We start from the raw sequence: 25,115 nt of genomic DNA on the forward strand, positions 1-25,115 counted from the left end.
CAAACAGAGTATTCAGTCACCAATGCCCTAGAGAGGATGAACAGCTTTTATGAATGTACAACATGCACTAGATCACCTCACCCAAGGCTGTCTACACAGCTTTTTCCACATGCCCTTTTGTCCTATGTTGTCTTTATGATTCAATGACCACATGCGTTATTTGAGCCTTAGATTACCAAAATATAGGCCTACGCCTGCAGCAATATGAGTATTTTCATTTTATTTACTCAAACAATTAGGTTGCTATTTTCACTTACTTCCGGACCGACCATTTTTTTAAATTGTGCGCAGGCACATCTCTATCATCAAGAATCATTTGATTTGCAGGCATCCAGTACCAGTCTCTTCCTGTCCCATCGATGGACAAGGGTGGATGTCCTGTGGAGGATGCCCATATGGCGTAGCATATTGTGAGCTACATGCATCCTCAGCAGATCTCCTGAAAGTATGGCAATGGCAATGGGAGCATTGGAGTCCTCTGAAATCCAGTACGAGTCAGGAGACACACTCTTTTCACAGCACTTTGATACAGCTACGACCGTATGTGATTTTCGTAGCAGGTTAAGAGAGCATTTTCGCTAACCCTAAACCTTTTCCTAACCTTAACCTAATTCTCCTAACCTGCTACGTTAATTCCCCTAACCTGCTGCATAAGTTCTCCTAACCTACTACAAAAAGTAACTAACGGTCGTAGCGTATCGAAGTGACGTAAAAAGAGTGTTTCTCATGAGTCAGTGTAGTAGGATGATTTCTCAGAATGTCAGCTAATAATGTCTGCTACATAATGCTGCTGTCCCATGACTAGGAGCATGCTGGTCAGTGATGTGTGATTCTGTTACCATTTGTTAGCATGTTCCTGCTAATGTGGGTGAGTAACAATTGCTCAAGCACCTCAGTTACAAATCTCTTGTTTGTGTTCTCAGCATCAGCAGTTGCTCCACTTTAAGCGATGCAGCTGTACAGCAGGCAAGTAAACATCCTTCTCAGAACCCAGCTAGGGGAGGAGGAGAATAGAGAGAGGGGGGGAGCATGTGAGGTAGAGAGAGAGTGAGCTAGAGAAAGGAGACAGAGAGGAAGAGCGAGCACGAGGAGAGAAAGAGCAAGTGAGAGAGAGAGAGAAGGAAAGAGAGTGAGAGTGTTCATTTCACTTCCTAATCGGTTTTCCTGGGGATCTATCATCGACTGCAGAAGAAAAGAAAGAGGTATGAGAGAATAGATTTCTCCACTTATCTTCTCTGGTTAAGGACCTATTGCACTTTTTACAAAGACACTTATTCACCACACGGAGGTAAGGCTATATATTTCCCTCTAACTATTTTTGAGTCAGTCTCCTCGTGCATCAAGTTTTCAGAAGTTAAACAACAGCTATTGTTGAGCCACCGTAATCAGAATTACAGTATGTTTGTTTATATGCTTGAAATTGCATAGTCTATTTTTCCATGCTTATTACCAGGGCATTCTCCAGGTACTGTTTGACACTATATAGATCCATTGATCCACTGAAAATGTGAGTGAGGTTAGTTCTAGAATGCTTGTTTGAGTTTCTTATTATTGAGGTATAAGGAATCCTCATATTATGCTATCAGGCATATCTTGGAAATGGCTATTTGTCAGCATTATAATGTCTAGTCAATGAACTCAGCTGTGGTACAGGTATTTAGAATTTAAGAAAATGTTGTTCCGTTCGCAATGCAGGTGTGATTATCATCAGCCCATTAGTGGAGACCTGACTATAACTGCCAGTGTCATTAATAACCTGCCTGAAATTTGGATTAAACAGACAATCACGAACAAGCTTTGAGAGATTACAAGAACGACTGTGTAAATAGGATCCTATTTGAGAAAATGTAGTTCTGTTCGCAATGCAGGTGTGATTATCATCAGCACATTAGTGGAGATCTGACTATAACTGCCAGTGTCATTAATAACCTGGCTTAAATTTGGATTAAACAGTCAATCACAATCACGAACAAGCTTTGAGAGATTACAAGAACGACTGCGTAAATACGATCTTTTTTGATGATAGGATAATGATTACCACACGATGATTGCCAGTGATTAACACACAGTGATTCAGTGTAGAGTAGATCATATGGTGTAGACAAAGGATACAATTCATTTGAGATCATACGTTCCCTCTTCCATATGATCTGATCCAGAGCAGAACGCACGCTTCACTTGCCTCTCCATCGCTTCACTTCCTCAACCTCAGTCAACTGACTGTCACTTGTGTATGACACTCCCCCTTAGGATGCATTATCTGACTTTTATCTGGTCTTATCTGCACCTGATAACCACTGCACTAGTAGAAAAATGTCTCACCGGCATGGAGCGGCTTTCTTACTATTCAGTGTATTTTTATTTATCCTTTATTTAACTAGTTAAGAACAAATTCTTATTTACAATGACGGCCTAGGAACAGTGGGTTAACCGCCTTGTTCAGGAGGCAGAACAACAGATTTTTACCTTGTCAGCTCGGGGATTCGATCCACCCAACGCTCTAACCACTAGGCTACCTGCCGCCCCTGTATGCAGCAACATTCGTCACAACACTGTCACAGCACAGTGGTAAAAGGGTTCTTTGGCTGTCCCCAAAGGAGAACTCTTTGAAGAACCCTTTTTGGATCTATGTAGAACCCTTTCCCCAGAGAGTTCTACATGGAACCCAAAATAGTTCTACCTGGAACCAAAAAGGGTTCTCCAATGGGGACAGTCAAAGAACCCTTTTGGGACCCTTTTTTCTGAGTGTAATGTATGTATCAGGGTTCTATATCAATGGAGAATGAGTAATATGCCCTTTGCAGTTCCCACTGTGAACACATTACAGCTTTACATAACAAAGTGAGCAAAACTGTAAAATGTGTTACTATCAAAGATCAGAGGCCAACATATGAATTTTCACAATTTTTACCCCATAATGCAATTGATCTATGTAAAGCTCAATAGTCTGTTTTCTTCTTACAAATCTAATTAGCTGATTTATGGCCAGTTAAATTTGGAGTGGACTCACAGTGTCATGGATTCTCTCTCATTGTTTGCATACTGATAAATAATTAAGAGTGCATGCAGGACTATTTAAATAATGTGGGGAACTTGCGTTTGAACTGTGTTCAGACATATTTAGTCAGAAAGTGGTACAAGCACGACTAGAGATAATGAGGCTTTGATGGGTGTCCTATGAGAATCTCCTTTTGCCCTAAATGCTGTGTGTGGAAGGAGAGGGAGAGGAGCAGGCAGCAGATGGGTAACACAGGAGACCCAGGGAGGGAATGTGTGTGGTGCCACAACCAGGTTCCCGAGCCCCGTGTAAACGAGATAGCTCAGACGTTTCACAGCTCTGCGGCTTTAATGAGCTGCTGCGCTGCAGCATGTCCATCATGAGGTGGACCAGAACATAACACCTCTCCAGGCCACATACAGTACGCAGATGCAGTACAGCACCACCCATCATGTTCGCCCATGTGTGACACAGCCAACCTAACACAAACCACACACTCTGTCTCTCCACCATCCACTCACTGTAACATCCACTCTCACTAATACACAAGCAGCACACAATATAGCAGAGATACTGGCTGTACAACTTACTGTTTATTGCTAGCAGCATACTGCTGAGCATCTTACTGTTACAGCATATGTTATGTGTGTTTGGGCTTATAATCGGAGAATGGGCCATATGTTATGTGTGTTTGGGTTTATAATCGGGGAAATGGGCCATATGTTATGTGTGTTTGGGTTTATAATCGGGGAAATGGGCCATATGTTATGTGTGTTTGGGTTTATAATCGGGAATGGGCCATATGGTGTGTGTGTTTGTGTGGTGCAAAGCTGTTGGCATTATGAAATGGGAGAAAAAATAGTACATGGAAGGTAATGAAGGATGAAAGGGTTATTAAAAAGAGCTATATTGTATTATAAGCAATATTGGCAAATTAAATTTAAAAAAATTATACAATGATAATTCCTCTCACGAAACAGCAAGAGTAGACAAGTTGATGCCTCCCATGCCTGTCTTTCATACTCACAGCAGGCAGGAACGGAGAGGAAGATGCATTTTTCCCCCTGGAAGGCACATCCATGGCATCATCAATTCAGGAAAGGGGACAGCTAATCAAACACAATAGGCTGACCCACAGATTACACACACTCCAGTCTTCAAGGCTATGTGCACCAGCCTGGATCCCCTGGCTGTTATTGGCAAATAAATAAGACCATAGATAACCGTATGGTGTTACGTCTAACTTTTTCTATTTATCCCAACACTTCAGATGTCACGTTCCTGACCTATTTATGTTAGTTGTTATGTGTGTTAGTTGGTCAGGACGTGAGGTTGGGTGGGCATTCTATGTTTTCTGTTTCTGTGTTGGTTTTGGGTTGCCTGGTATGGCTCTTAATTAGAGGCAGGTGTTTGGCGTTCCTCTAATTAAGAGTCATATTTAGGTAGGCGTTGTCACAGTGTTCGTTGTGGGTGATTGTCTCCTGTGTCAGTATGTATGTTCGTGCCACACGGGACTGTAGCGTTTGTTTGTTTCGTTTCGTTTCGATGTCGTCTGTTTCCTGTACGTGAGTTTATGAGTAGTTATGTAAGTTTATGTTCAGGTTTCGTCAACGTCGTTTTCTTGTTTTGTAGTTTTGAAAGTGTTTTGTTTCGTTTCGTGTTGCCATCGTATTTATAATAAAGATGGCTTATTTCCCAAATGCTGCGTTTTGGTCTGAAGATCCTTCTCTCCTCACCTCATCCGAGGATGAGGAGAGCGACAGCCGTTACAGAATCACCCACCACTCCAGAGCCAAGCAGCGGAGGCAAGGGAAAGCTCGACAGGGCAACAAGGATTTCTGGACTTGGGAGGAAATATTGGACGGGAGAGGTCCATGGGCACAGCAGGGAGAATATCGCCGTCCCAAAGCTGAGCTGGAGGCACTGAGGAGAGCAGAGGCTACCGGAGAGAGGAACCGGAGCTATGAGGGAACGCGTCTGGCACGGAAGCCAAAAAAGCCCGTAAGTAATTCCCAAAAATTTCTTGGGGGGGGGGTTAAGAGGTAGTGGGCCAAGGGCAGGTAGGAGACCTGCGCCCACTTCCCAGGCTTACCGTGGAGAGCGGGAGTACGGGCAGGCGCCGTGTTACGCAGTAGAGCGCACGGTGTCTCCTGTACGAGTGCATAGCCCAGTGCGGGTTATTCCACCTCCCCGCACTGGTAGGGCTAGATTGAGTATTGAGCCAGGTGTCATGAGGCCGGCTCAACGCGTCTGGTCTCCAGTGCGTCTCCTCGGGCCGGCATACATGGCACCTGCCTTACGCATGGTTTCCCCGGTTCGCCTACATAGGCCGGTGCGGGTTATTCCACCTCCCCGCACTGGTCGGGCAACCGGGAGCATTCAACCAGGTAAGGTTGGGCAGGCTCAATGCTCAAGAGTGCCAGTACGTCTCCACGGTCCGGTATTTCCGGCACCACCTCCCAGCCCCAGCCTAGTACCTACAGTGTCTACACTACGCACTAGGCTACCAGTGCGTATCCTGAGCCCTGTTCCTCCTCCACGCACTCTCCCTGTAGTGCGTGTATCTAGCCCGGTGCCTCCAGTTCTGGCCCCACGCACTAAGCTACCAGTGCGTCTCCAGAGCCCTGTACAAACTGTATCTTCTCCCCCTACTAATCCTGATGTGCTTGTCCTCAGCCCGGCGTCACCAGTGCCGGTACCACGCATCAGTTATAGAGTGGGCTTTGAGAATACAGTGTGCCCTGTTCCTGCTCCCCGCACTAGTAGGAAGGTGCTTATCATTAGCACGGTGCCTCCAGCTCCGGCACCACGCACCAGGTCTACAGTGCACCGTATCCGGCCAGAGCCATCCGTCTCCCCAGCGCCATCTGAGCCATCCGTCTCCCCAGCGCCATCTGAGCCATCCGTCTCCCCAGCGCCATCTGAGCCATCCGTCTCCCCAGCGCCGTCTGAGCCATCCGTCTGCCAGGAGCCTGCAAAGCCGCCCGTCTGCCATGAGCCTGCAAAGCCGCCCGTCTGCCATGAGCCTACAGAGCCATCCGCCAGACAGGAGCCGCTAGAGCCGTCAGCCAGACAGGAGCCGCCAGAGCCGTCAGCCAGACAGGATCCGCCAGAGCCGCCAACCAGACAGGATCCGCCAGAGCCGCCAACCAGACAGGATCTGCCAGAGCCGCCAACCAGACAGGATCTGCCAGAGCCGCCAGCGAGCCATGAGCAGCCAGAGCCGTCAGAGAGCCATGAGCAGCCAGAGCCGTCAGAGAGCCATGAGCAGCCAGAGCCGTCAGAGAGCCATGAGCAGCCAGAGCCGTCAGAGAGCCATGAGCAGCCAGAGCCGTCAGAGAGCCATGAGCAGCCAGAGCCGTCAGAGAGCCATGAGCAGCCAGAGCCGTCAGAGCCATGAGCAGCCAGAGCCGTCAGAGCGCCATGAGCGTCGAGAGCCGTCAGAGCGCCATGAGCGTCGAGAGCCGTCAGCCTGCCATGAGCGTCGAGAGCCGTCAGCCTGCCATGAGCGTCGAGAGCCGTCAGCCTGCCATGAGCGTCGAGAGCCGTCAGCCTGCCATGAGCGTCGAGAGCCGTCAGCCTGCCATGAGCGTCGAGAGCCGTCAGCCAGCCATGAGCGTCGAGATTCGTCAGTCAGCCATGAGCTGCCCTTCAGCCTGAAACGGCTAGATACTCAGAACTGCCCATCAGTCCAGAGCTGTCTCTCTGTCCGGAGCTGCCTTTCAGTCCGGAGTTGCCCCTCTATCCTGATCCCCCTCTCTATCTTGATCTACCTCTATATTCTTATCTATCCCTCTGTCTTGATTTATCTCTCTGTCCCGGTGCTGTCCTTATTAGGGAGGTTATTAAGAGGATTTTGTGGGGGTAAAAAGAGGGTGGACATTCTTAGAGGGAGGAAGCTAGGATGGATTATGGTGGGGTGGGGACCTCGCCCGGAGCCTGAGCCACCACCGTGGTTAGATGCCCACCCAGACCCTCCCCTAGACTTTGTGCTGGTGCGTCCGGAGTTCGCACCTTGTGGGGGGGGTAATGTCACGTTCCTGACCTATTTATGTTAGTTGTTATGTGTGTTAGTTGGTCAGGACGTGAGGTTGGGTGGGCATTCTATGTTTTCTGTTTCTGTGTTGGTTTTGGGTTGCCTGGTATGGCTCTTAATTAGAGGCAGGTGTTTGGCGTTCCTCTAATTAAGAGTCATATTTAGGTAGGCGTTGTCACAGTGTTCGTTGTGGGTGATTGTCTCCTGTGTTTGTGTATGTCGTTGCGCCACACGGGACTGGTTTCGGTTTGTTTGTTAAGTGTCATTTATGTGTAGGCTTTTCCCTGTTCGTGCGTTCTCGTGTGTTCTGTGAGTCCGTCGTTCAGATCTGTTCTACACCGTTTATTTGTTTTGTTAGTGTATAGTCAAGTTCGTGTTTTTTCGTCTTGTCATTAAATTCATTATGTATTCAAACTCCACTGCGCCTTGGTTCAATCCCTGCTCCTCTTCGGATGAAGAAGAGGAGGACAGCCGTTACATCAGATGCCATGAAACTGGCTAGAGATTTTCCCTGAGCTGCACTCTTCCTGCTTACTCAGCTTTCTTAGTGCTCTGAAGACCATTGGAAATAAATTAAATCAATGACTTATGAGTCAGATTTAATTGAACTTTCCTTAATTAAGGAAAACTCTATGACTGTAGGACCATTTCCTCAGATTTGCAGATTAGGAAAATTAGGTGATGTGAAGCTAGAGGATATAGTGAACACAGGAGTCAAATCTGCCTGGTTTCCAGGAGACTGCCGTTGGTGGATTATGAAATAAGTCTCAATGCTTTACACTTTCCCAGGCATGAACAGGGACTTGACAATTTGTAACTAATACAACAGTCGATACAGCCAAGCTGTGTGACATCTTGTTTCATCCATTAGTACTAAAAGTCACAATGTTGCCAGTCCTGTACCCAGAGGTATTTACTATACAGGCACCTGTCTATGGCGTATCCTCCCCTTGGTGATCAAGCAAAGAAAAAGGCAAATGTTTTCATTTGGACAAGGTTGTCTAAGTAAGAGAAACCACTGCACTGCCCCTTGTGCCATATCATTCATTTGAATGATATGTATGATGTGCAATGAATAGATTGTTTTTTAGATCGAAATGCCAAATAAATATGGGTGATTTTTAAGGTTTCGGCAAAAGTGCAGTGAATAGTGCCACCTTTTAGGATGTCAATATAAATTCATGTATTTATGGTTGTTTGTAATTTTGTCTTGCCTTTTAATCATTATGTGTGATATTGTTTTTACCACCGAGGACCACTTTGGAAACAAGCGATTTAATTAAAACTTTTAAGTGATATCCTCTGGGTCCACATTGTACATTTTGTTGTATATGTCTGTTACCCCAAATAAAATAAAAAAAAATGTAAAAAATCAAATCTGATCCCATCATATGACCCTCCTTTCTCTTCTTGTTCAGCAGCTAACAACAATGGAGACAGCCCTTTCCACCCCCAATAATATCCAGATATGTGAGGTGACCTGCGATTCCTTCCGCATCGCCTGGGACATGACCCCTGAGGATACTGCCAGGGCCACACACTTCTTCATAGACCTGAGCCGCAAAGAGGGCGGGGATCCCAACCGCTTCAAACACAGGGTGTGTCTGACAGACTGTCACTGCTTTTCCCCCTCATAAACCTCCCCAGGCCCCCCAGGCTTCCCCCTTGACTCAATGACTATTACTCTTTCCACCGTTACTGACTCTGACTCCCGCTGTCTAGATCCATGTTCTTTACTTCTCATCACAGGAGGCTGGGGAGAACGGCTCATAATAATGGCTGGAATGGAGTGAATGGAATGGTATCAAACACATGGTAACCATGTGTGTGATGTTTTTGTTACCATTCACGCCGTTCAAGCCATTACTATGAGCCTGTCCTCCCCAATTAAGGTGCCACCAACCGCTTGTGTTCTAATCCCTCCATGTCCTGGTCTCCAATAATAGACATTTCACTGCAACGTGATGTAATATGTTTTGATATAACCCAAGATAGCCTAGCATGAGACAGTGTCTATGCAGAACAATAGATAAAAGCCTGGTAATGAGTGTATCTGACTCTGCAGCAGTTACAACCCAGAGAGCAGTGGTAGTGCCCTTTCTCCTCTACTGGAAGTGATTTAATGAGAATCTTGTGCTGCAAAATAGCTTTGGGCAAGTGACTCATGGGCACATTCGTTTCCTTTTGAATGGCCAAAAACGGACAAAGCCTAAAAATTACAGCTCTGTTCTCTTTACTATGAACTGTGATTTTATTCCAGACCAGTCACTGAACTGATTTTCTGTATACTACCCATTTGTTTCTTCATTTTCTTTCTCTCAGCATCATGTTGTGAGTCCAAAAATATAGACCTAGCTAATTGCAATCAGTATTTGAAATACAAGAACGATTAAAATAGAAAATTACGTGGCCATTTGTTATTTACAATGGGATCCTTCCAAACAGACTGAAATGATGCACTATAACATTTACTCTTTAGTCATTTAGCAGACGCTCTTATCCAGAGTGACTTACAGTAGTGAGAGCATACATTTTAATACTTTTTTCGTACTGGTCCCCCGTGGGAATCGAACCCACAACCCTGGCAACATACTCTACCAACTGAGCTACATAGGACTACAACAGATTCAATCTGCTACTAAAACCGAATCAATCTGTGTACTGTTACGCTATTACTTGAGGCTAGCTCTTATCGTAATACCCATGAAATAGAAAGTTATGACAGAGGGAGAATTTGAATGATTGAAATGAAAGATGGTATGCTCAGTCATTCCTGATGGGTGTTTCTGAGCCTTTCTTACATCAACCCTACTCTATCCACACATTAGATACTTGAATACCTACTTTGGTACAGTTCTCTATTTAATATAACATTCCAATGCCTTTACAAAAGCCCCTGACTTATGTTGTACAGAGCTGTTCAGGGTTGGACGTGTGTTTCTATCACTGGGAAATCAAAGCAACACAAACAAACTTGCACCAGGGTGGTTGCCATGGTTATGTGGGCCCTGTGAGCTTGTTTTAATTAGCTGTGCTTCTTAGAGGCCCTAGCCAAAACAAAGCCACTAATTTGGTTAGATATACAGTAGCTTAACTAGACCAGTTTGTACCAGAATATGCTAAAGAAATGTATAATCCATGAGTGTGTTTACATAAAACATTTAGACCTACTGCCAATCCTATTTTTACCTATGAAACGCTGTATTCTAGTAATTCAACTGATGAGTCACTTGAATTAACATGTATCCCTGTTTCACCCATCAGGATGTGCCCACCAAACTGGTGGCCAAGGCAGTGCCTTTACCCATGGCAGTGAGAGGTCATTGGTTCCTGAGCCCACGGACAGAGTACTGTGTTGCTGTGCAGACTGCAGTGAGACAGGCAGACGGAGAGTACCTGGTGTCTGACTGGAGCCAGGTGGTCGAGTTCTGCACAGGGGGTATGTCATAGAAGTACATCGATTTCTATAGCAGGACATTTACCAATGTAATGCAGGCCTTATGACCTGCTGTAGAGTATTGATTCAATTGAATATGCTTACAAAGGACTTGAACCAGGAACTTCATAACTGACTGTTTTTGTATGAAACAGATTATGCCATGGACCACCTCAAACAGCTCCTTGGTAAAGCACAGGGTTCTGCTGGAAGATTGCTGCGGTTCTCTGTGTTCTATCGCAACCAGCACCCTGACTACTTCCACTATGTCAGGTCAGTACTATACCATACTCTGTAAATACACACACGTATAGGGATGCACTTGTGAAGTTCAATAACAAAATGTTTCTCCTTTTCTGTTAGAACTGAGTGTGGGGGGCTGATACGCCCAGCCCTGAAAGACAATAGTGGAAGTCACGGCTCCCCTATCAACAGCAAACTACAGGGAGTCTTCCTCAGTTGCAACACTGAGTTTGACACAGGTCTTCCTCCAAACGACTCCCCCTACGGCCCCCTGCGTTTCCAGATCCCGGCCGGGAACCTGCTGAATCCCAACACCAATCTTTACTTTGCTGACTTCTACTGTATGTACACAGCCTATCACTACGTGGTGTTGGTACTGGCCCCTTCTGGCTCAGAGGGGGATAACTTCTGCCGTAGTAGTCTCCCCCTGCTGGACCTGACTGCCAACCCCTTCCTGACATACATCCCCTCCCAGAGGCAGGGTGAAGACCCCCTGTTCTGCCACGCCAGTGATGTCATCCTGGAGGTGCTCTACACAGAGCCGCTGTATCTGGAGCAGGGCAGTGTGCTGGAGATCAGTGGCCACCACCAGATGAGCCAGACCACGGCCAACGCCAAGAAGGACCCCAGCTGCAAGGTGTGCAACATCAGTGTGGGCCGCTGAGAGAACTGACTGGACTGACAGGGTTTAGAGAACAGTGAGGATGTATAATCGCCATCGTTGCAACAACAACAAAAATAACTTGAGAAATGGGCAGTGATTTAATCCATCTAGTAGTGTAAGGGACAGTAACACAACTGGGACAGCCCATCTCTTGGGGTATGTGCATGCTGCTTCTCCCATCCCTCCCCGTCACTACTAGAATTGCAAATCTCCATGTATCATCAACCATCACATGTAAATGTGTCTTTAGGACAAGTGGACTAAAAGGGCCATCTGTATTAGCTCCTCCACTGCTGGAGAAAGCTGAGATGTACACGTTGTATTTGTCAAATAACATTACGTAAGATATACATTTGTCTTCTCCTTACAGTACCTGTTGGTCTTAGAGGATTCCAGGATGTCTTATGCCTAAAAACACACTGTCAATTTCATTTCTATTTGAAAACTTTCAAACATGATGTTATTCCGTTAAATCTCATGATAAGTGAATAATAAAGATTTGAATTGACTGTAGGATGTCATTTGGTAAACCAATGCCCTCAACGAATGTGTCATGATTCCTGTGAAAGTCACACAGTAGCTGTGAATCATGTACACAGGGACCCATTCTCAGTGGTCAGGGTGTCCAGTCACAGCTTGCCTCTGTCATCTTTCCTTTTGTCTTTTAGTCGATAAGTAATGATATGTCTCTGGCTGTCGAGATCAATGGAAGCATAATTCAATAGAAATAATGCCTGCTCCCTATAGTGTCTGATAACAGGCTTTAGTCATGTGGGCACCAGAGAACACAATACTGGGATAAGATTAGCTCACACTCACTCTCCTTTGAGGGATTTACACTGAACAAAAATATAGACACAACATGCAACAATTTCAACGATTTTACTGAGTTACAGTTCATACAAGAAAATCAGTCAACTGAAATAAATTCATTAGGCCCATGGGCATAGGCCCACCCACTTGGGAGACTGGCCTGCCTACTGGGGAGCAAGGCCCAGCCAATCAGAATGAGTTTTTCCCCACAAAAGGGCTTTATTACAGATATAAATATTCCTCACGTTTCATCAGCTTTCAGGGTGGCTGGTCTCAGACGATCCCACAGGTGAAGAAGCAGGATGTGAAGGTCCTGTGCTGGCGTTCTGAGGTTGATTGGACGTAATGCCAAATTCTCTAAAATGACTTTGGAGGTGGTTTATGGTAGAGAAATTAACATTTAATTCTCTGGCAACAGCTCTGGTGGACATTCCTGCAGTCAGCATACCAATTGCACACTCCCTGAAAACTTGAGACACCTGTGGCACTGTGTTGTGTGACAAAACTGCACATTTTAGAGTGGCCTTTTATTGTCCCCAGCACAAGGTGCACCTGTGTAATAATGATCACACTGTTTAATCAACTTCTTGACATGCCACACCTGTCAGGTGGATGGATTATCTTGGCAAAGGAGAAATGCTCACTAACAGGGATGTAATCTAATTTCTGAGATCCCATATTTCCCTTCATGAAACATGTGACCAGCACTTTACATGTTGCATTTATATTTTTATTCGATATAATTTTTTCACTTCAGTATTCCATGATGTACTCAGGATATCAAACATTTCTGGGATATCCTGTCTACAGCAGTCACATGGACACTGAAATTAGCAGTCAGACAACCGTAAGTAAGTGTTTATGAGGCACTATTTCTTGGTTAAAACCTGGCAGTTACTCAACACTGTTACTCAACACTTGGTCAGAGAGGAAGTGCACTGCACACTGACAGAAGTATAGAAGACTGTAGAGAATCCCTCCAGCCATATTGTAAATATTACAAATAATTTTAGCTTTCGGTGAGCATGTTTGAAACTGAATAACCAGACCCATCTACAATTTCCTAGTGACTATTCTATCCTAATGACTCTTCTTCCAGAATGCAATTTACAGAGCAAGCAATGAAAAATATGAAAAACAGAACAATAGTTTACTTTAGCTGATAAGAAAAGGTCTTCGCATTTTAGCATATTACAGTTCACCTCAGATGAACTTAGTGAAGATGAGGGTCTAAGCATAAAATGTTACGGTGAAGTTCAGTGTAGCCTAATGCAGTCTTTCTGTTGTTTAGATTATGCCCCACAGTGTGCCTCAGGCTTGTCAAAGACAAACATGCTGTAGTTCTGTCCATTGCTATTGTCCCAGAATGGAGTGCTGTACTCATCAGGTAGATAAAACAAAGCATTTGATCTTCTCATCGAGCATGGGCAGGGTGATGTCAAATTCAAAGAGGTCTGTGTCAGGTCCACCATAGCGCTCCTTCAGGAAAGCACAGGGCACGTCTTGTTGGCTGTGCTAAGAGTCAAAGGTGATGCGGATTCACACAGCCTTCTGGAAGCTCTGGTTCTTCACACTGCAGTCCCCCAGGAGAACCATGCCCTCCCTCAGCCTGGCACGGAAACACTGGAAGTCTGCAGAGGGCTGTGGGAAGCCCAGTCGCAGCCTGCTCTCCTCAATAGATTTGCTGACAGTGCAACTAGAACCACCTTCTGTCGTGTTGCGCCGCCTCTCTGGGCGTGATGACAGTGGGTACATCCACTCCACCATTTAATAGAATATGTTGGCTGCTGTTAGGGACAACCCTTAGAGTCAGTGAAAATCACATGCTTTCTCTAAGCCTTGACTTCATCCTCACCACTCCCATTCAGAGGCACAGGTCTGTCTGGGGTGAGTGCTGTAGGTCTTAGACTGCTCTGGGAGAGCTGCTCTGGCACGGGGGTTCTGATGCAGGGTCTCAAGTGCTTCAGAGAGGATGCACAGAACAGCTGGCACAGTGGTGGACACTGGCTCCAGCACAGCCTTACGGCCATGACCAGAGGACCCAACATCTGTAATACCCTTTGAAGGATAAAGATGAAGGTCATAAAGCAAAGAACAATCTTCTACAGCTTACTGATAAATCATATGCTATGATCATGATCATATAGAAATTCATACATTGTACAGGCCATCATCTGTTGTTTGGGGATATCTTCTGTAGTAAGAAGACCATAAAGGCATAGACTTCAGCTTGAATGACACTCTAGAAAATAGGGTAAACACTGCATTGAGTCTCAGAGATACATAGCCTAAGACATTGATCTACATGGACATATCGGTTCTAGTATTTGCTAACATATACAGTATGTCAAGACTACAATGCAATTAGATTTTTTTTTTATGGAACAGCTTTGGACCTCTATATGGTGAGTTACAACAAGACTTGTTTCTCTATCAAAAGAACATTTGACCAGTAATTGCAACAGTCAACTTAAAAACACTAACTTACAGTTTATTCTAAAAAGTTGAAATCATCCTGTTATCTTTTCCTTCTCTCTTTACTGGTGCTGAACTAGTACGCACCTAGTATCAGTAGTGTCTGCGTTATATACCTCCTTAATCATCATGCCATCTGGTGTATCCCGCCTTCCCTACTCTCCTGACCAATGAGGTTAACCTTACTCATCATTCTTAGCCAATAGTGATGGGTTTCATTCCATAGGTATCCTATAATTTCTACATGGTAGTACTCTAAGCCTGTCAATAACGGACACGTTTTATTTTGTGGGAGGAGTTACTTAATTTGGTCCTTACTACTATTCATAACACTGGATGTTATTAACACCAATCACCATTTCTACTCAGATCTAAATTGGAACAAGTCATAGGAGTCATTACTCAGCCCAAAACCTAACAATAAAAACACATAAAAGCATACAAATACAAAAATGGTCAAGCACAGACTATGAGTCATGAATAAAAGTCAGTTGGTTATATGAGGCTGCAGAGAGATATTGATTGTTGCTGATGGGGTGTTGAAGCTCGAGCAGCTTTCAGAAATTCAAACCTTCACTGATATTGTGGAAACAATTCCAATAATCCTGGCCTCTACTCCTGGCCATGGTGATCGACCCGTGGTTCCACCAAGACCTGGGCCCACCAAGCTTTCTTCTGCTAGTGAACTCTCCAGACTAACTCTCCCCCCAGTCCCTCCTCCTCTAGGATGCCAGTAGTCAGCAGGGACCTGCTGAGACATATCATGTCACATAACACTTTCCACACCTGACTTTCAGAATATATTTACATGTCAAAGAAAACTAGGTCACCTACAGTTTCTCTGTTCAACAGAAAACAATATGTTGAAGAGATAACATTGTATGGTTTTCTAATTTACTGCACATTCATAACATACCAGTGTTCTACTATCCACAGGGTACAGTTCTAGATCTGTTATTGACTGGGAAACAAAGTATGAATGCATATGCTATCAGTGGTGAACTACACTGGGGTGTACAAAACATTAGGAACACCTGCTCTTTCCATGACATAGACTGAACAGGTAAATCCAGGTGAAAGCTATGATCCCTTATTGATGTCACCTGTTGAATCCTCTTCAATCAGTGTAGATGAAGGGGAGAATCAGGTTAAAGAAGGATTTGTATGCCTTGAGACATTGTTTATCATTCAGAGTGTAAATGGGCAAGACAAAAGGCTTAAGAACTGCAACGCTGCTGGGTTTTTCCACGCTCAACAGTTTCCCGTGTCACAAATGGTCCACCACCCAAAGGGCATCCAGCCAACTTGACACAACTGTGGGAAGAATTGGAGTCCACATGGGCCAGCTTTCGACACCTTGTAGAGTCCATGCCTCGAAGAATTGAGGCTGTTCTAAGAGAAAAAGGGAGTGCAACTCAATATTAGGATGTTGATTCTAATGTTTTGTACTCTGTGTATAGTGCAACTACACTGCACTATAAGGATGATTGAATGATAAAGGAGATGTGTATAGGCTAAACTTTCTCCCAATCGTCTATTCCTGGTTCTCCCAATTACATGAAAGAAAAATACAATAAGCATGAAAAATATCCTATGCTAAAACGCCTTAAATAACAATGCAATTACCACACTTATGTCTCAAAGAAATGCTGGAGAACACCCCATTTCCTTGGGCCGTACCTGGACTTAGACCCAGTGATGTAGTGGTGCCTGGAGAAGTGAGTATACTCTAATTTTGCTAAAAATGTCCGGTGAAAGAGAGGCCTAGCGCAGAGCCTGTCTCACCTCTCTGAGGAGGTTCCCATTGCTTGAAAGGCAGCCACAGTGTGTCCTTTATTTAAAGGGGGAGATCAAGCTGATCCTAACTGTTATAAGGCCAAATTCTATTTTGCCCTGTTTATGAAAAGTGTTGGTAAACTTGACAATAATCAACTGACTGGCTTTCTTGACGTCAATAGTATTGTCTCTGGTATGCAGTCTGATTTCCACTCAGGTAATGGATGTGCCATTGCAACCTTAAAGGTCCTAAATGATCTCACCATTGCCATTGATTCTAAGCAATGTTGTGCTGCTATTTTTATTGACTTGGCCGAAGCTTTTGATATGGTAGAGCATTCCATTCTTGTGGGCCGGCTAAGGAGTATCGGTGTCTCTGATGGGTCTTTGGTCTGTTTTTCTAACTATCACTCTCAAAGAGTGCAGCGTAAAGTCAGAACATCTGCTGTCTCAGCCACTGCCTGTCACCCATGGAGTACCCCAAGGCTCAATCCTAGGCCCTACGCTCTTCTCAATTTACATCAACAACATAGCTCAGGCAGTAGGAATCTCTCTCATCCATTTATATGCAGATGATAGTCTAATACTCAGCTGGCCCCTTCCCGGATTTTGTGTTAAATGACTACAACAAAGCTTTCTTTGTGTCCAACATATTTTCTCTGCCCTTAACCTTGTTCTGAACACTTCCAAAACAAAGGTCTTGTGGTCCGGTAAGAAGAATAACCCTCTCCCCACCAGTGTGATTACTACTTCTGCGGGTTTAGAGCTTGAGGTAGTCACCTCATACAAGTACTTGAGAGTATGGCTAGAGGGTAAACTGTCATTCTATTCATGCTAAGGTTAATCTAGACTTGGTTTCCTCTATTGTAATCGCTCCTCTTTCACCCCAGCTGCCAAACGAACCCTGAATCAGATGACCATCCTACCCTTGCTAGATTGCGTAAATGTAATTTATAGATCGGCAGGTAAGGGTGCTCTAGAGCAGCTAGATGTTCTTTACCATTTTGCCATCAGATTTGCCACCAATGCTCCTTATAGGACACATCACTGCACTCTATACTCTGTAAACTGGTCATCTCTGTATACCTGTCGCAAGACCCACTTGTTGATGCTTATTTATAAAACCCTCTTAGGCCTCACTCCCCCCTATCTGAGATGCCTACTGCAGCCCTCATCCTCCACATACAACACCCATTCTGCCAGTCACATTGTTAAAGGTCGTCAAAGCACACACATCCCTCCTCTTTTCAGTTCGTTTCAGCTAGTTACTGGCGCGAGCTGCAAAAAATACTCAAACTGGACAGTTTTATCTCCATCTCTTTATTCAAAGACTCAATCATGGACACACTAACACTTGTGGCTGATATGCATGATGTATTGTTGTCTCTACCTTCTTGCCCTTTGTGCTGTTGTCTGTGCCCAATGTTATTTTTACCATGTTTTGTGCTGCTGCCATGTTGTGTTGCTACCGTGTTGTCATGTTGTGTTTTTTTTAATCCCAGTCCCCGTAGGAAGCCTTTTGCCTTTTGGTAGGCCGTCATTCTAAATAAGAATTTGTTCTTAACTGACTTGCCTAGTTAAATAAAATAAATGAAAAAAGGCTCCCAGTGACACAATATGAATGACCTAAAAGCTGTGCTGAGCATTAGGCTTATAAACTCAGCAAAAAAAGAAACGTCCCTTCTTCAGGACCCTGTCTTCCAAAGATTATTTGTAAAAATCCAAATAACTTCACAGATCTTCATTGTAAAGGGTTTAAACACTGTTTCCCATGCTTGTTCAATGAACCATGAACAATTAATGAACATGAACCTGTGGAACCGTCGTTAAGACACTAACAGCTTAGACGGTAGGCAAATAAGGTCACAGTTATGAAAACTTAGGACACTAAAGAGGCCTTTCTACTGACTCTGAAAAACACCAAAAGAAAGATTCCCAGGGTCCCTGCTCATCTGCGTGAATGTTCCTTAGGCATGCTGCAAGGAGGCATGAGGACTGCAGATGTAGCCAGGGCGATAAATTGCAATGTCCGTACTGTGAGAAGCCTAAGACAGCGCTACAGTGAGACAGGACGGACAGCTGATCGCCCTCGCAGTGGCAGACCACGTGTAACAACACTTGCACAGGATCGGTACATCCAAACATCACACCTGTGGGACAGGATGGCAACAACAACTACCCGAGTTACACCAGGAACGCACAATTCCTCCATCAGTGCTCAGACTGCAATAGGCTGAGACAGACTGGACTGAGGGCTTGTAGGTCTGTTGTAAGGCAGGTCCTCACCAGACATCACGTTGCCTATGGGCACAAACCCACCGTCGCTGGACCAGACAGGACTGGCAAAAAGTGCTCTTCACTGACGAGTCGTGGTTTTGTCTCACCAGGGGTGATGATTGGATTCGCATTTATCGTCGAAGGAATGAGCGTTACACAACGAGGCCTGTACTCTGGAGCGAGGTGGAGGGTCCATCATGGTCTGGGGTGTGTCACAGTATCATCGGACTGAGCTTGTTGTCATTGCAGGCAATCTCAACGCTGTGCGTTACAGGGAAGACATCCTCCTCCCTCATGTGGTACCCTTCCTGCAGGCTCATCCTGACATGACCCTCCAGCATGACAACGCCACCAGCCATACTGCTCGTTCTGTGCGTGATTTCCTGCAAGACAGGAATGTCAGTGTTCTGCCATTGCCAGCGAAGAGCCCGGATCTCAATCCCATTGACCACGTCTGGGACCTGTTGGATCGGCGGGTGAGAGCTAGGGCCATTCACCCCCAGAAATGTCCAGGAACTTGCAGGTGCCTTGGTGGAAGTGTGGGGTAACATCTCACAGCAAGAACTGGCAAATCTGGTGCAGGTCTGAGGAGGTTATGCACGGCAGTACTTAATGCAGCTGGTGGCCACACCAGATACCGACTGTTACTTTAGATTTTGATCCCCCCATTTGTTCAGGGACACATTATTCCATTTCTGTTAGTCACGTCTGTGGAACTTGTTCAGTTTGTTTCTCAGTTGTTGAATCTTATGTTCCTACAAATATTTACACATGTTAAGTTTGCTGAAAATAAACGCAGTCGACAATGAGGACTTTTCTTCTTTTGCTGAGTTTAGTAGGTCTACTATTGAAACAGATAAATAAGGCTGTCAACTGTGTCACAAGTTTCTGATTTGTTCCTTTTTTTACCTCAGGTTTTTGCTCTTGAAGTCATACTTTGTTAATAGTACAGCAACAAAATTGGATGTTGTAAGTCCATAATAATGCTTAAACCACATCAGGAGACCCCTGGAAATTTGTTTTGTGTAGTTAACCTTTAATTAAAGTGCACAGGCACCTAGCACTATTTAGTTAGAGGTGTTTCTGTAGCACATGAGATGGAGTTTGCAAAACAAATGGCCACTGGATCGATGCAAATAATCCTGATATCATTCTGCCAGGTAGACATAGGCTACTTTGTAGCTAGTTAACATTTCATTGAGAAGGTTTTTGGGAAAGCCTTTCCATCTACAGTACCAGAGTATGATTAGGCCTATCATTAGCGTCGCTATATTCTTCCTGTTCCTTAATTGTTTGTACCTTGCTACAAACTAGCCTATAGCCAAAATCCCACCATAGAAGCAATTCTTTTATAAATACTTCCTCATGTGCGTTCTCCTGTTCTATTGGTTCATTCTTTTATTATCTAACTGTGAAAGGCATTATCCTATTCATATTAGCAACATGATAGTTGTTGCATCTTTAATCCTCCCCTCGCATAAGTGGTGCATATTTTAGAAAGCCGTTTTCCACAAAGCGCATTTTGGAAATTTTGCACGTAGGCCTTCCCCTCTGTGTGTATTGCTGTGCCTAAAATGTGAAGAAATAATACTTAATAAAAATTAAGCTAAACATTCTGATCTGTTCTATCAGCCTTATTCATTGATACAGCATATACCTCCACAACACTACTTTGATACACATCGTGGGGATTAAGAAATTAGTATAAGCAATGCTCACTGACAAATAAGTGGGTATATGGCATATACCTGCATATACCCTCCACTACACCACTGCTTAGACCTAACATAGTAAAGGTACATCTGTTTCCCTCCATTTCGTATGACACGAATGTTACGAAATGCAATTCGTACAAAATGTTCCGAATTGCAATATGGTACAAATTTGCAAGTCACATGATATGTTACGAATAACAATTTGTTGTTCTTTGTGAACAGAGTGCCCATGGTTGCGCTGGCATAAGCTACAGACATCGAACACAATTGCATTTTATTGATGGAAATTTGAACGCACAGATACCGTGACGAGATCCTGAGGTCCATTGTCATGCCATTCATCCGCTGCCATCACGTTTCAGCATGATAATGCACGGCCCCATGACGCAAGTCACTCAATCAATTAATCAAATGTATTTGTAAAGCCCTTTTTACATCAGCTGATGTCACAAAGTGCTATACAGAAACCCAGCCTGAAACCCCAAACAGCCAGCAATGCAGATGTAGAAGCACATATCTGTTCACAATTCCTAAAACCTGAAAATGCCCCAGATCTTCCATGGCCTGCAAACGCACCAGACATGTCACCCATTGAGCATGTTTGGTATGCTCTGGATCGACGTGTACGATAGCATGTTCCAGTTCACGCCAATTTCCAGCAACTTCACACAGCCATTGAAGATGAGTGGGACAACATTCCACAGGTCACAATCAACAGCCAGATAACTCTATGCGAAGATGTTGCGCTGCATGAGGCAAAGGGTGGTCACACAAGATACTGACAAGATTTCTGATCCAACACATTCATATCTGTATTCCCAGTCATGTAAAATCCATAGATTAGGACCTAATGAATGTATTTCAATTGACTGATTTCCTTTATATGAAAAGGAAAATCTTTGAAATTGTTACATGTTGCGTTTTATATATTTGTTCAGTATATTTTTGTTCAGTATATTAACACAACTACACAGATCAGGTTTCCAGATGAGATGCTGTGGCAGGTACTACGTCATGTAGCTAAATGTCTCAAAGACCATGAGCTCACTGATATGGCAAGTGTGTGTGTGCGAGCACTTGTTTCAGCTGTTAAACTTGGTAAGCCAAGTGTAAGCCATCCTATGATTATTATGATCGAATCATTCAGACCATGCCATAACCATTCGCCAGCTATGGCATATAGTAAGGTGAATAGTTAAACTATGGATGTGATGTACAGCTATCACTTTTGAATTGCTTACAGAGAAAAGCAAAGTGATGCAGCAAATTTTCCCACCAAAATGAACGCACTCTCTCGGTACACAGTATGACTCAATGACCTAGTTATTTAGAAGAGGATGAGCTGCAATTCCCCATACTGTGACGCTGATGCAATTACTACCCAGGGTTGTTTGTTTTCAACGAGCCATAAAGAACCAACCCTGACCTGACATTGACTCAACCGGATGTAGCCTAATAAGGGAAAGAACCATGACTCCTAAAACAGGGGCTGTCTTGCATCAAGTACAGTTCTCATTCACAAGCCCTTCATGATCAGCAACAATGGCAACTTATGATTCAACATTCTACCATCATAATTGGTTAAACTATAAAAATGTATGTCGTATCGGTCATTAATACCAGTCTTTAAACAATCTACAGATTTATTCTATTGGTATCAACAATTGATATGGTTTACAAACCCAGAATTTAAATCATATATGGCCAAGGCAGCAACAGCATGCAAAATACAAATGTATGCTTGGCAATGGCATGCATGTACCCCTCAACCTTTTTACATACATGTAGACACTATGAAGTGACATTCATGTATTCCTGTGTCATCCTCACACCAAAAGTAGCTCTCACTTATAGCCTAAGTGATCCAATGATTATCATTACAATTATAAGCAGGCTTCATGTGAGAGATGTGTCCTCAGGTACGCAACATTTCAACAAGTCATAATATATTTGCAGACATTCTAGTTAATGCCCCGCTCTTGACGAGTTGGTAGTCCCCAAATAATGTCCATATCACCTTCCTCAATGTACTGCAATCAGTGTAGTTAATGTTCAATGAAGGGAGTCAGTGTTCCTCCGGTCATCCACCATCACAGTTGGAGACTAATAACCTCATCTGAACCAAGGACAGGAGGCTCCTAAAACATAGCCCAAATAGAGGAAGTATATGTTATTACAGAGACCGATCTGTGCAAACGTGTTAACATAATACCCGGCCTAAGTGACGATTTTCTTGCAGTTCACTGGCAAATTGCCTCCTTGTTGAACATGTAATATGCTGTTCAAGCAAACATTCTAAGAGAGAATTTCCAGCTTAGTTAGTTCCCAAGAGACCATGTTTAGGGGAAAAAGTGATGGCAAAAAAACAAAAATGATGACAGTACAAAACAGTCTATTATGAAAGATTTGGATTTGAATAATGCACACTTCAACATATTCAAAAACATAGTATGGATTCGTGTGTGTATGTCATATATAAAGATATGAGGGAAATCAGTGTGGCCTATAAATTGAGTACCTTGACAGTTAAATTAGCTGTACTGCTCCACTTGAAACCAGGGGTGCTATAGCGCGATACCGCATCAGATGCTGAGAATCCACATCAAGATCCACAACATACTCTCTGAAAGAAAATATTGGACCAGAAAATTCAATGGAGTTCTTAGCAAACGACCGGGCATTTCAATCAATAAGAATACAGTGTCCGTGGAGTAAGCTTGTATAATATTCTTGAGGATAGTAACAGTCAATAAAAAACCTGTTATATACAGACACATGCTGCCACCTTCTGGATCTACAGAATACTGCAAAATAACTTCCAATGTGCTCCTCTTCACAACAGTAATCAAGAAAACTTCTATTCTTGACACATTATCATCAAAGTGAGATAGGTAGTAAGCCTATTCTAAGCTGTAGCACCAATCAATCAGTCCAATGATCATATGTGATACTGTACCTCTGGTCATCTGTCTCAGGTTCCACCAAGATGTTTTCCTGTCTCTCCCTCACACGTAGGAACACAAAGGAGTCCAGACAGGGCTCTGGTACTGGGAACATTTCATTTGACATTGAAGTTAATCACGTGACAAGAGAATACAATGCTTCCATCCATGAACATTAAGCCACTGATAGTTTTTACAAGCAGTCATTTGAATATTGGAATAGCTCATCTAAACATCTTGCCAGGACTCACCTGCTTTCAGCATATCCACTGTCTGTAGATTGGGGGGCATGTGTTTCAGAGCGACAGCCTTCAGATAGGTCTCTGTGTTGGCCTGATATCTAAATGGAAGAGAGGGAATACATCACTAGTGTTGCAAACATATTATTATTATATTAATATAAGTAAATATGACATCCAAACAACTCAATGACCTTCCTCCAGGGATGGTCATTGTAATTGTAACTGCAAACCGCAACACGTCACCATAACACGCACTCTTTGGCGAAAGCAAACTCCTCTGGAGACAGGAACGAAGGATCTCCCTCCACTCGAGACTTCTCTTTCTCCAACACATGTGGGAAAAACTTCTCAATCTACACAGGCAACAGAGGACCAGAGAGAAAGGTGTCAGTCTGAGCACTGATTTATAGTCCCTCTCACTAGAATATCATATCATGCTGGGTTGTTGTTGGCATTACCTTTTGGAGGCGAGAGCGGAGGTAGCTGCTGAGGACAAAGCGGATCCTGTCAATCTCCATGCGGTGGACACTTGCCTTCACATCACCCCTCCTAACCCGCTGCAGGTTGGCCTCCTGTCAATGGAGACAACACAACATAGAAGTCCTGTTATTACTGGTACCTCACTGCTTACTGAGACAGCTGCTGCACCCCTCAGTTACTTGAGGAACCCCACCACCATTTACCATGTGAGTCAGCTGCTCCATAACACACTCTCCCATCTCTGACTTGTTCTCCAGAAGCTCAGGAGAGAACTTCTCATTCAGCCAGGCCTGGGTGACAGAGGAATACACAAAGTCCACTTTACATAGAAGAGCAGCAGTGCTAAATACGTGTTTTTGTTTTGACAGGATCCGTGCATTGCAAAACGTATCGGTCTGGCTACAGTATTTTAGTGAACATGGCTAATTAGCTAGCTCGCTAACGTTACCTCTTCCAGTTTCCCAATCAGCTCCGCTGGAGTCATCACATCTTCCTGGCCGTCATCTCCCCCGCTGGCATCATCAGACAACGTATCCGACATCCTATACTTGCATAGCCTACACAAAATGTGGTACTCTATTAAACTAGCTACGCAGAGTGTTACTTTTTTACATTGTATCTAGACAACACTGTAAATGACATCGACAGCTCATTAACCTCCGACGACGACACAAGAATCGCACACTTCCGGTTAAAGTTCGCGCCAACCGAAAGCAGTGCGTGATGACGTCTGTAGAGGTTCAAACATGCGCAAAAAATGCGCAGTCAGAGAGGGTAAACAAATGCCTCCATTATCTCTGTCCTAGTGTTTGGTTTACAAAATAATGTTTTATTATTATTTGCAAAAAGGGCATGTGTTTATTGGCATTATTGAAATACAGTGGTCTACTTTCCATGGATTAAGTGCTGCATGTCCCCTCAATTAATTCAAATAAATGTAGAAAATTACAAATGACCATGGTTATTTACTTACCAAAGAATGCAGAATAGGATCAGACAGGAATTATTTTAGATTTTA

General features: G+C 43.9%; 2 protein-coding genes across 8 annotated transcripts; one reads left to right on the forward strand and one right to left on the reverse strand.

Annotated features, from left to right (window-relative positions):
- Nucleotides 1-1,055: 1,055 nt before the first annotated feature.
- On the forward strand, nt 1,056-11,885 carry LOC129853579 (phytanoyl-CoA hydroxylase-interacting protein). 7 transcript variants are annotated; one of them, XM_055919767.1, is made up of 6 exons: nt 1,056-1,202; nt 4,719-4,999; nt 8,453-8,632; nt 10,299-10,473; nt 10,626-10,743; nt 10,834-11,885. In XM_055919767.1, the coding sequence occupies exons 3-6, from the start codon at nt 8,465-8,467 to the stop codon at nt 11,375-11,377; spliced, it is 1,005 nt and encodes a 334-aa protein (XP_055775742.1). In that variant the 5' UTR covers nt 1,056-1,202; nt 4,719-4,999; nt 8,453-8,464; the 3' UTR covers nt 11,378-11,885. The 7 variants fall into 7 exon arrangements, with proteins under 7 accessions (XP_055775742.1, XP_055775736.1, XP_055775737.1 ...); XM_055919768.1 differs by lacking the exon at nt 1,056-1,202 and adding an exon at nt 1,229-1,288; XM_055919761.1 differs by lacking the exon at nt 4,719-4,999 and having other exon boundaries at nt 1,092-1,202.
- Nucleotides 11,886-22,058: 10,173 nt separating this feature from the next.
- LOC129853580 (DNA replication complex GINS protein SLD5-like) lies at nt 22,059-24,810 on the reverse strand. Its single transcript, XM_055919769.1, has 8 exons — nt 24,546-24,810; nt 24,301-24,387; nt 24,076-24,189; nt 23,873-23,970; nt 23,627-23,715; nt 23,390-23,480; nt 22,952-23,056; nt 22,059-22,571 (listed from the first exon to the last, which is right to left on the reverse strand). The coding sequence occupies exons 1-7, from the start codon at nt 24,636-24,638 to the stop codon at nt 22,960-22,962; spliced, it is 669 nt and encodes a 222-aa protein (XP_055775744.1). The 5' UTR covers nt 24,639-24,810; the 3' UTR covers nt 22,059-22,571; nt 22,952-22,959.
- Between the last annotated feature and the right edge of the window lie 305 nt (nt 24,811-25,115).

Source organism: Salvelinus fontinalis, chromosome 4, assembly GCF_029448725.1.
Source record: "Salvelinus fontinalis isolate EN_2023a chromosome 4, ASM2944872v1, whole genome shotgun sequence".
Lineage (NCBI taxonomy): Eukaryota > Metazoa > Chordata > Actinopteri > Salmoniformes > Salmonidae > Salvelinus > Salvelinus fontinalis.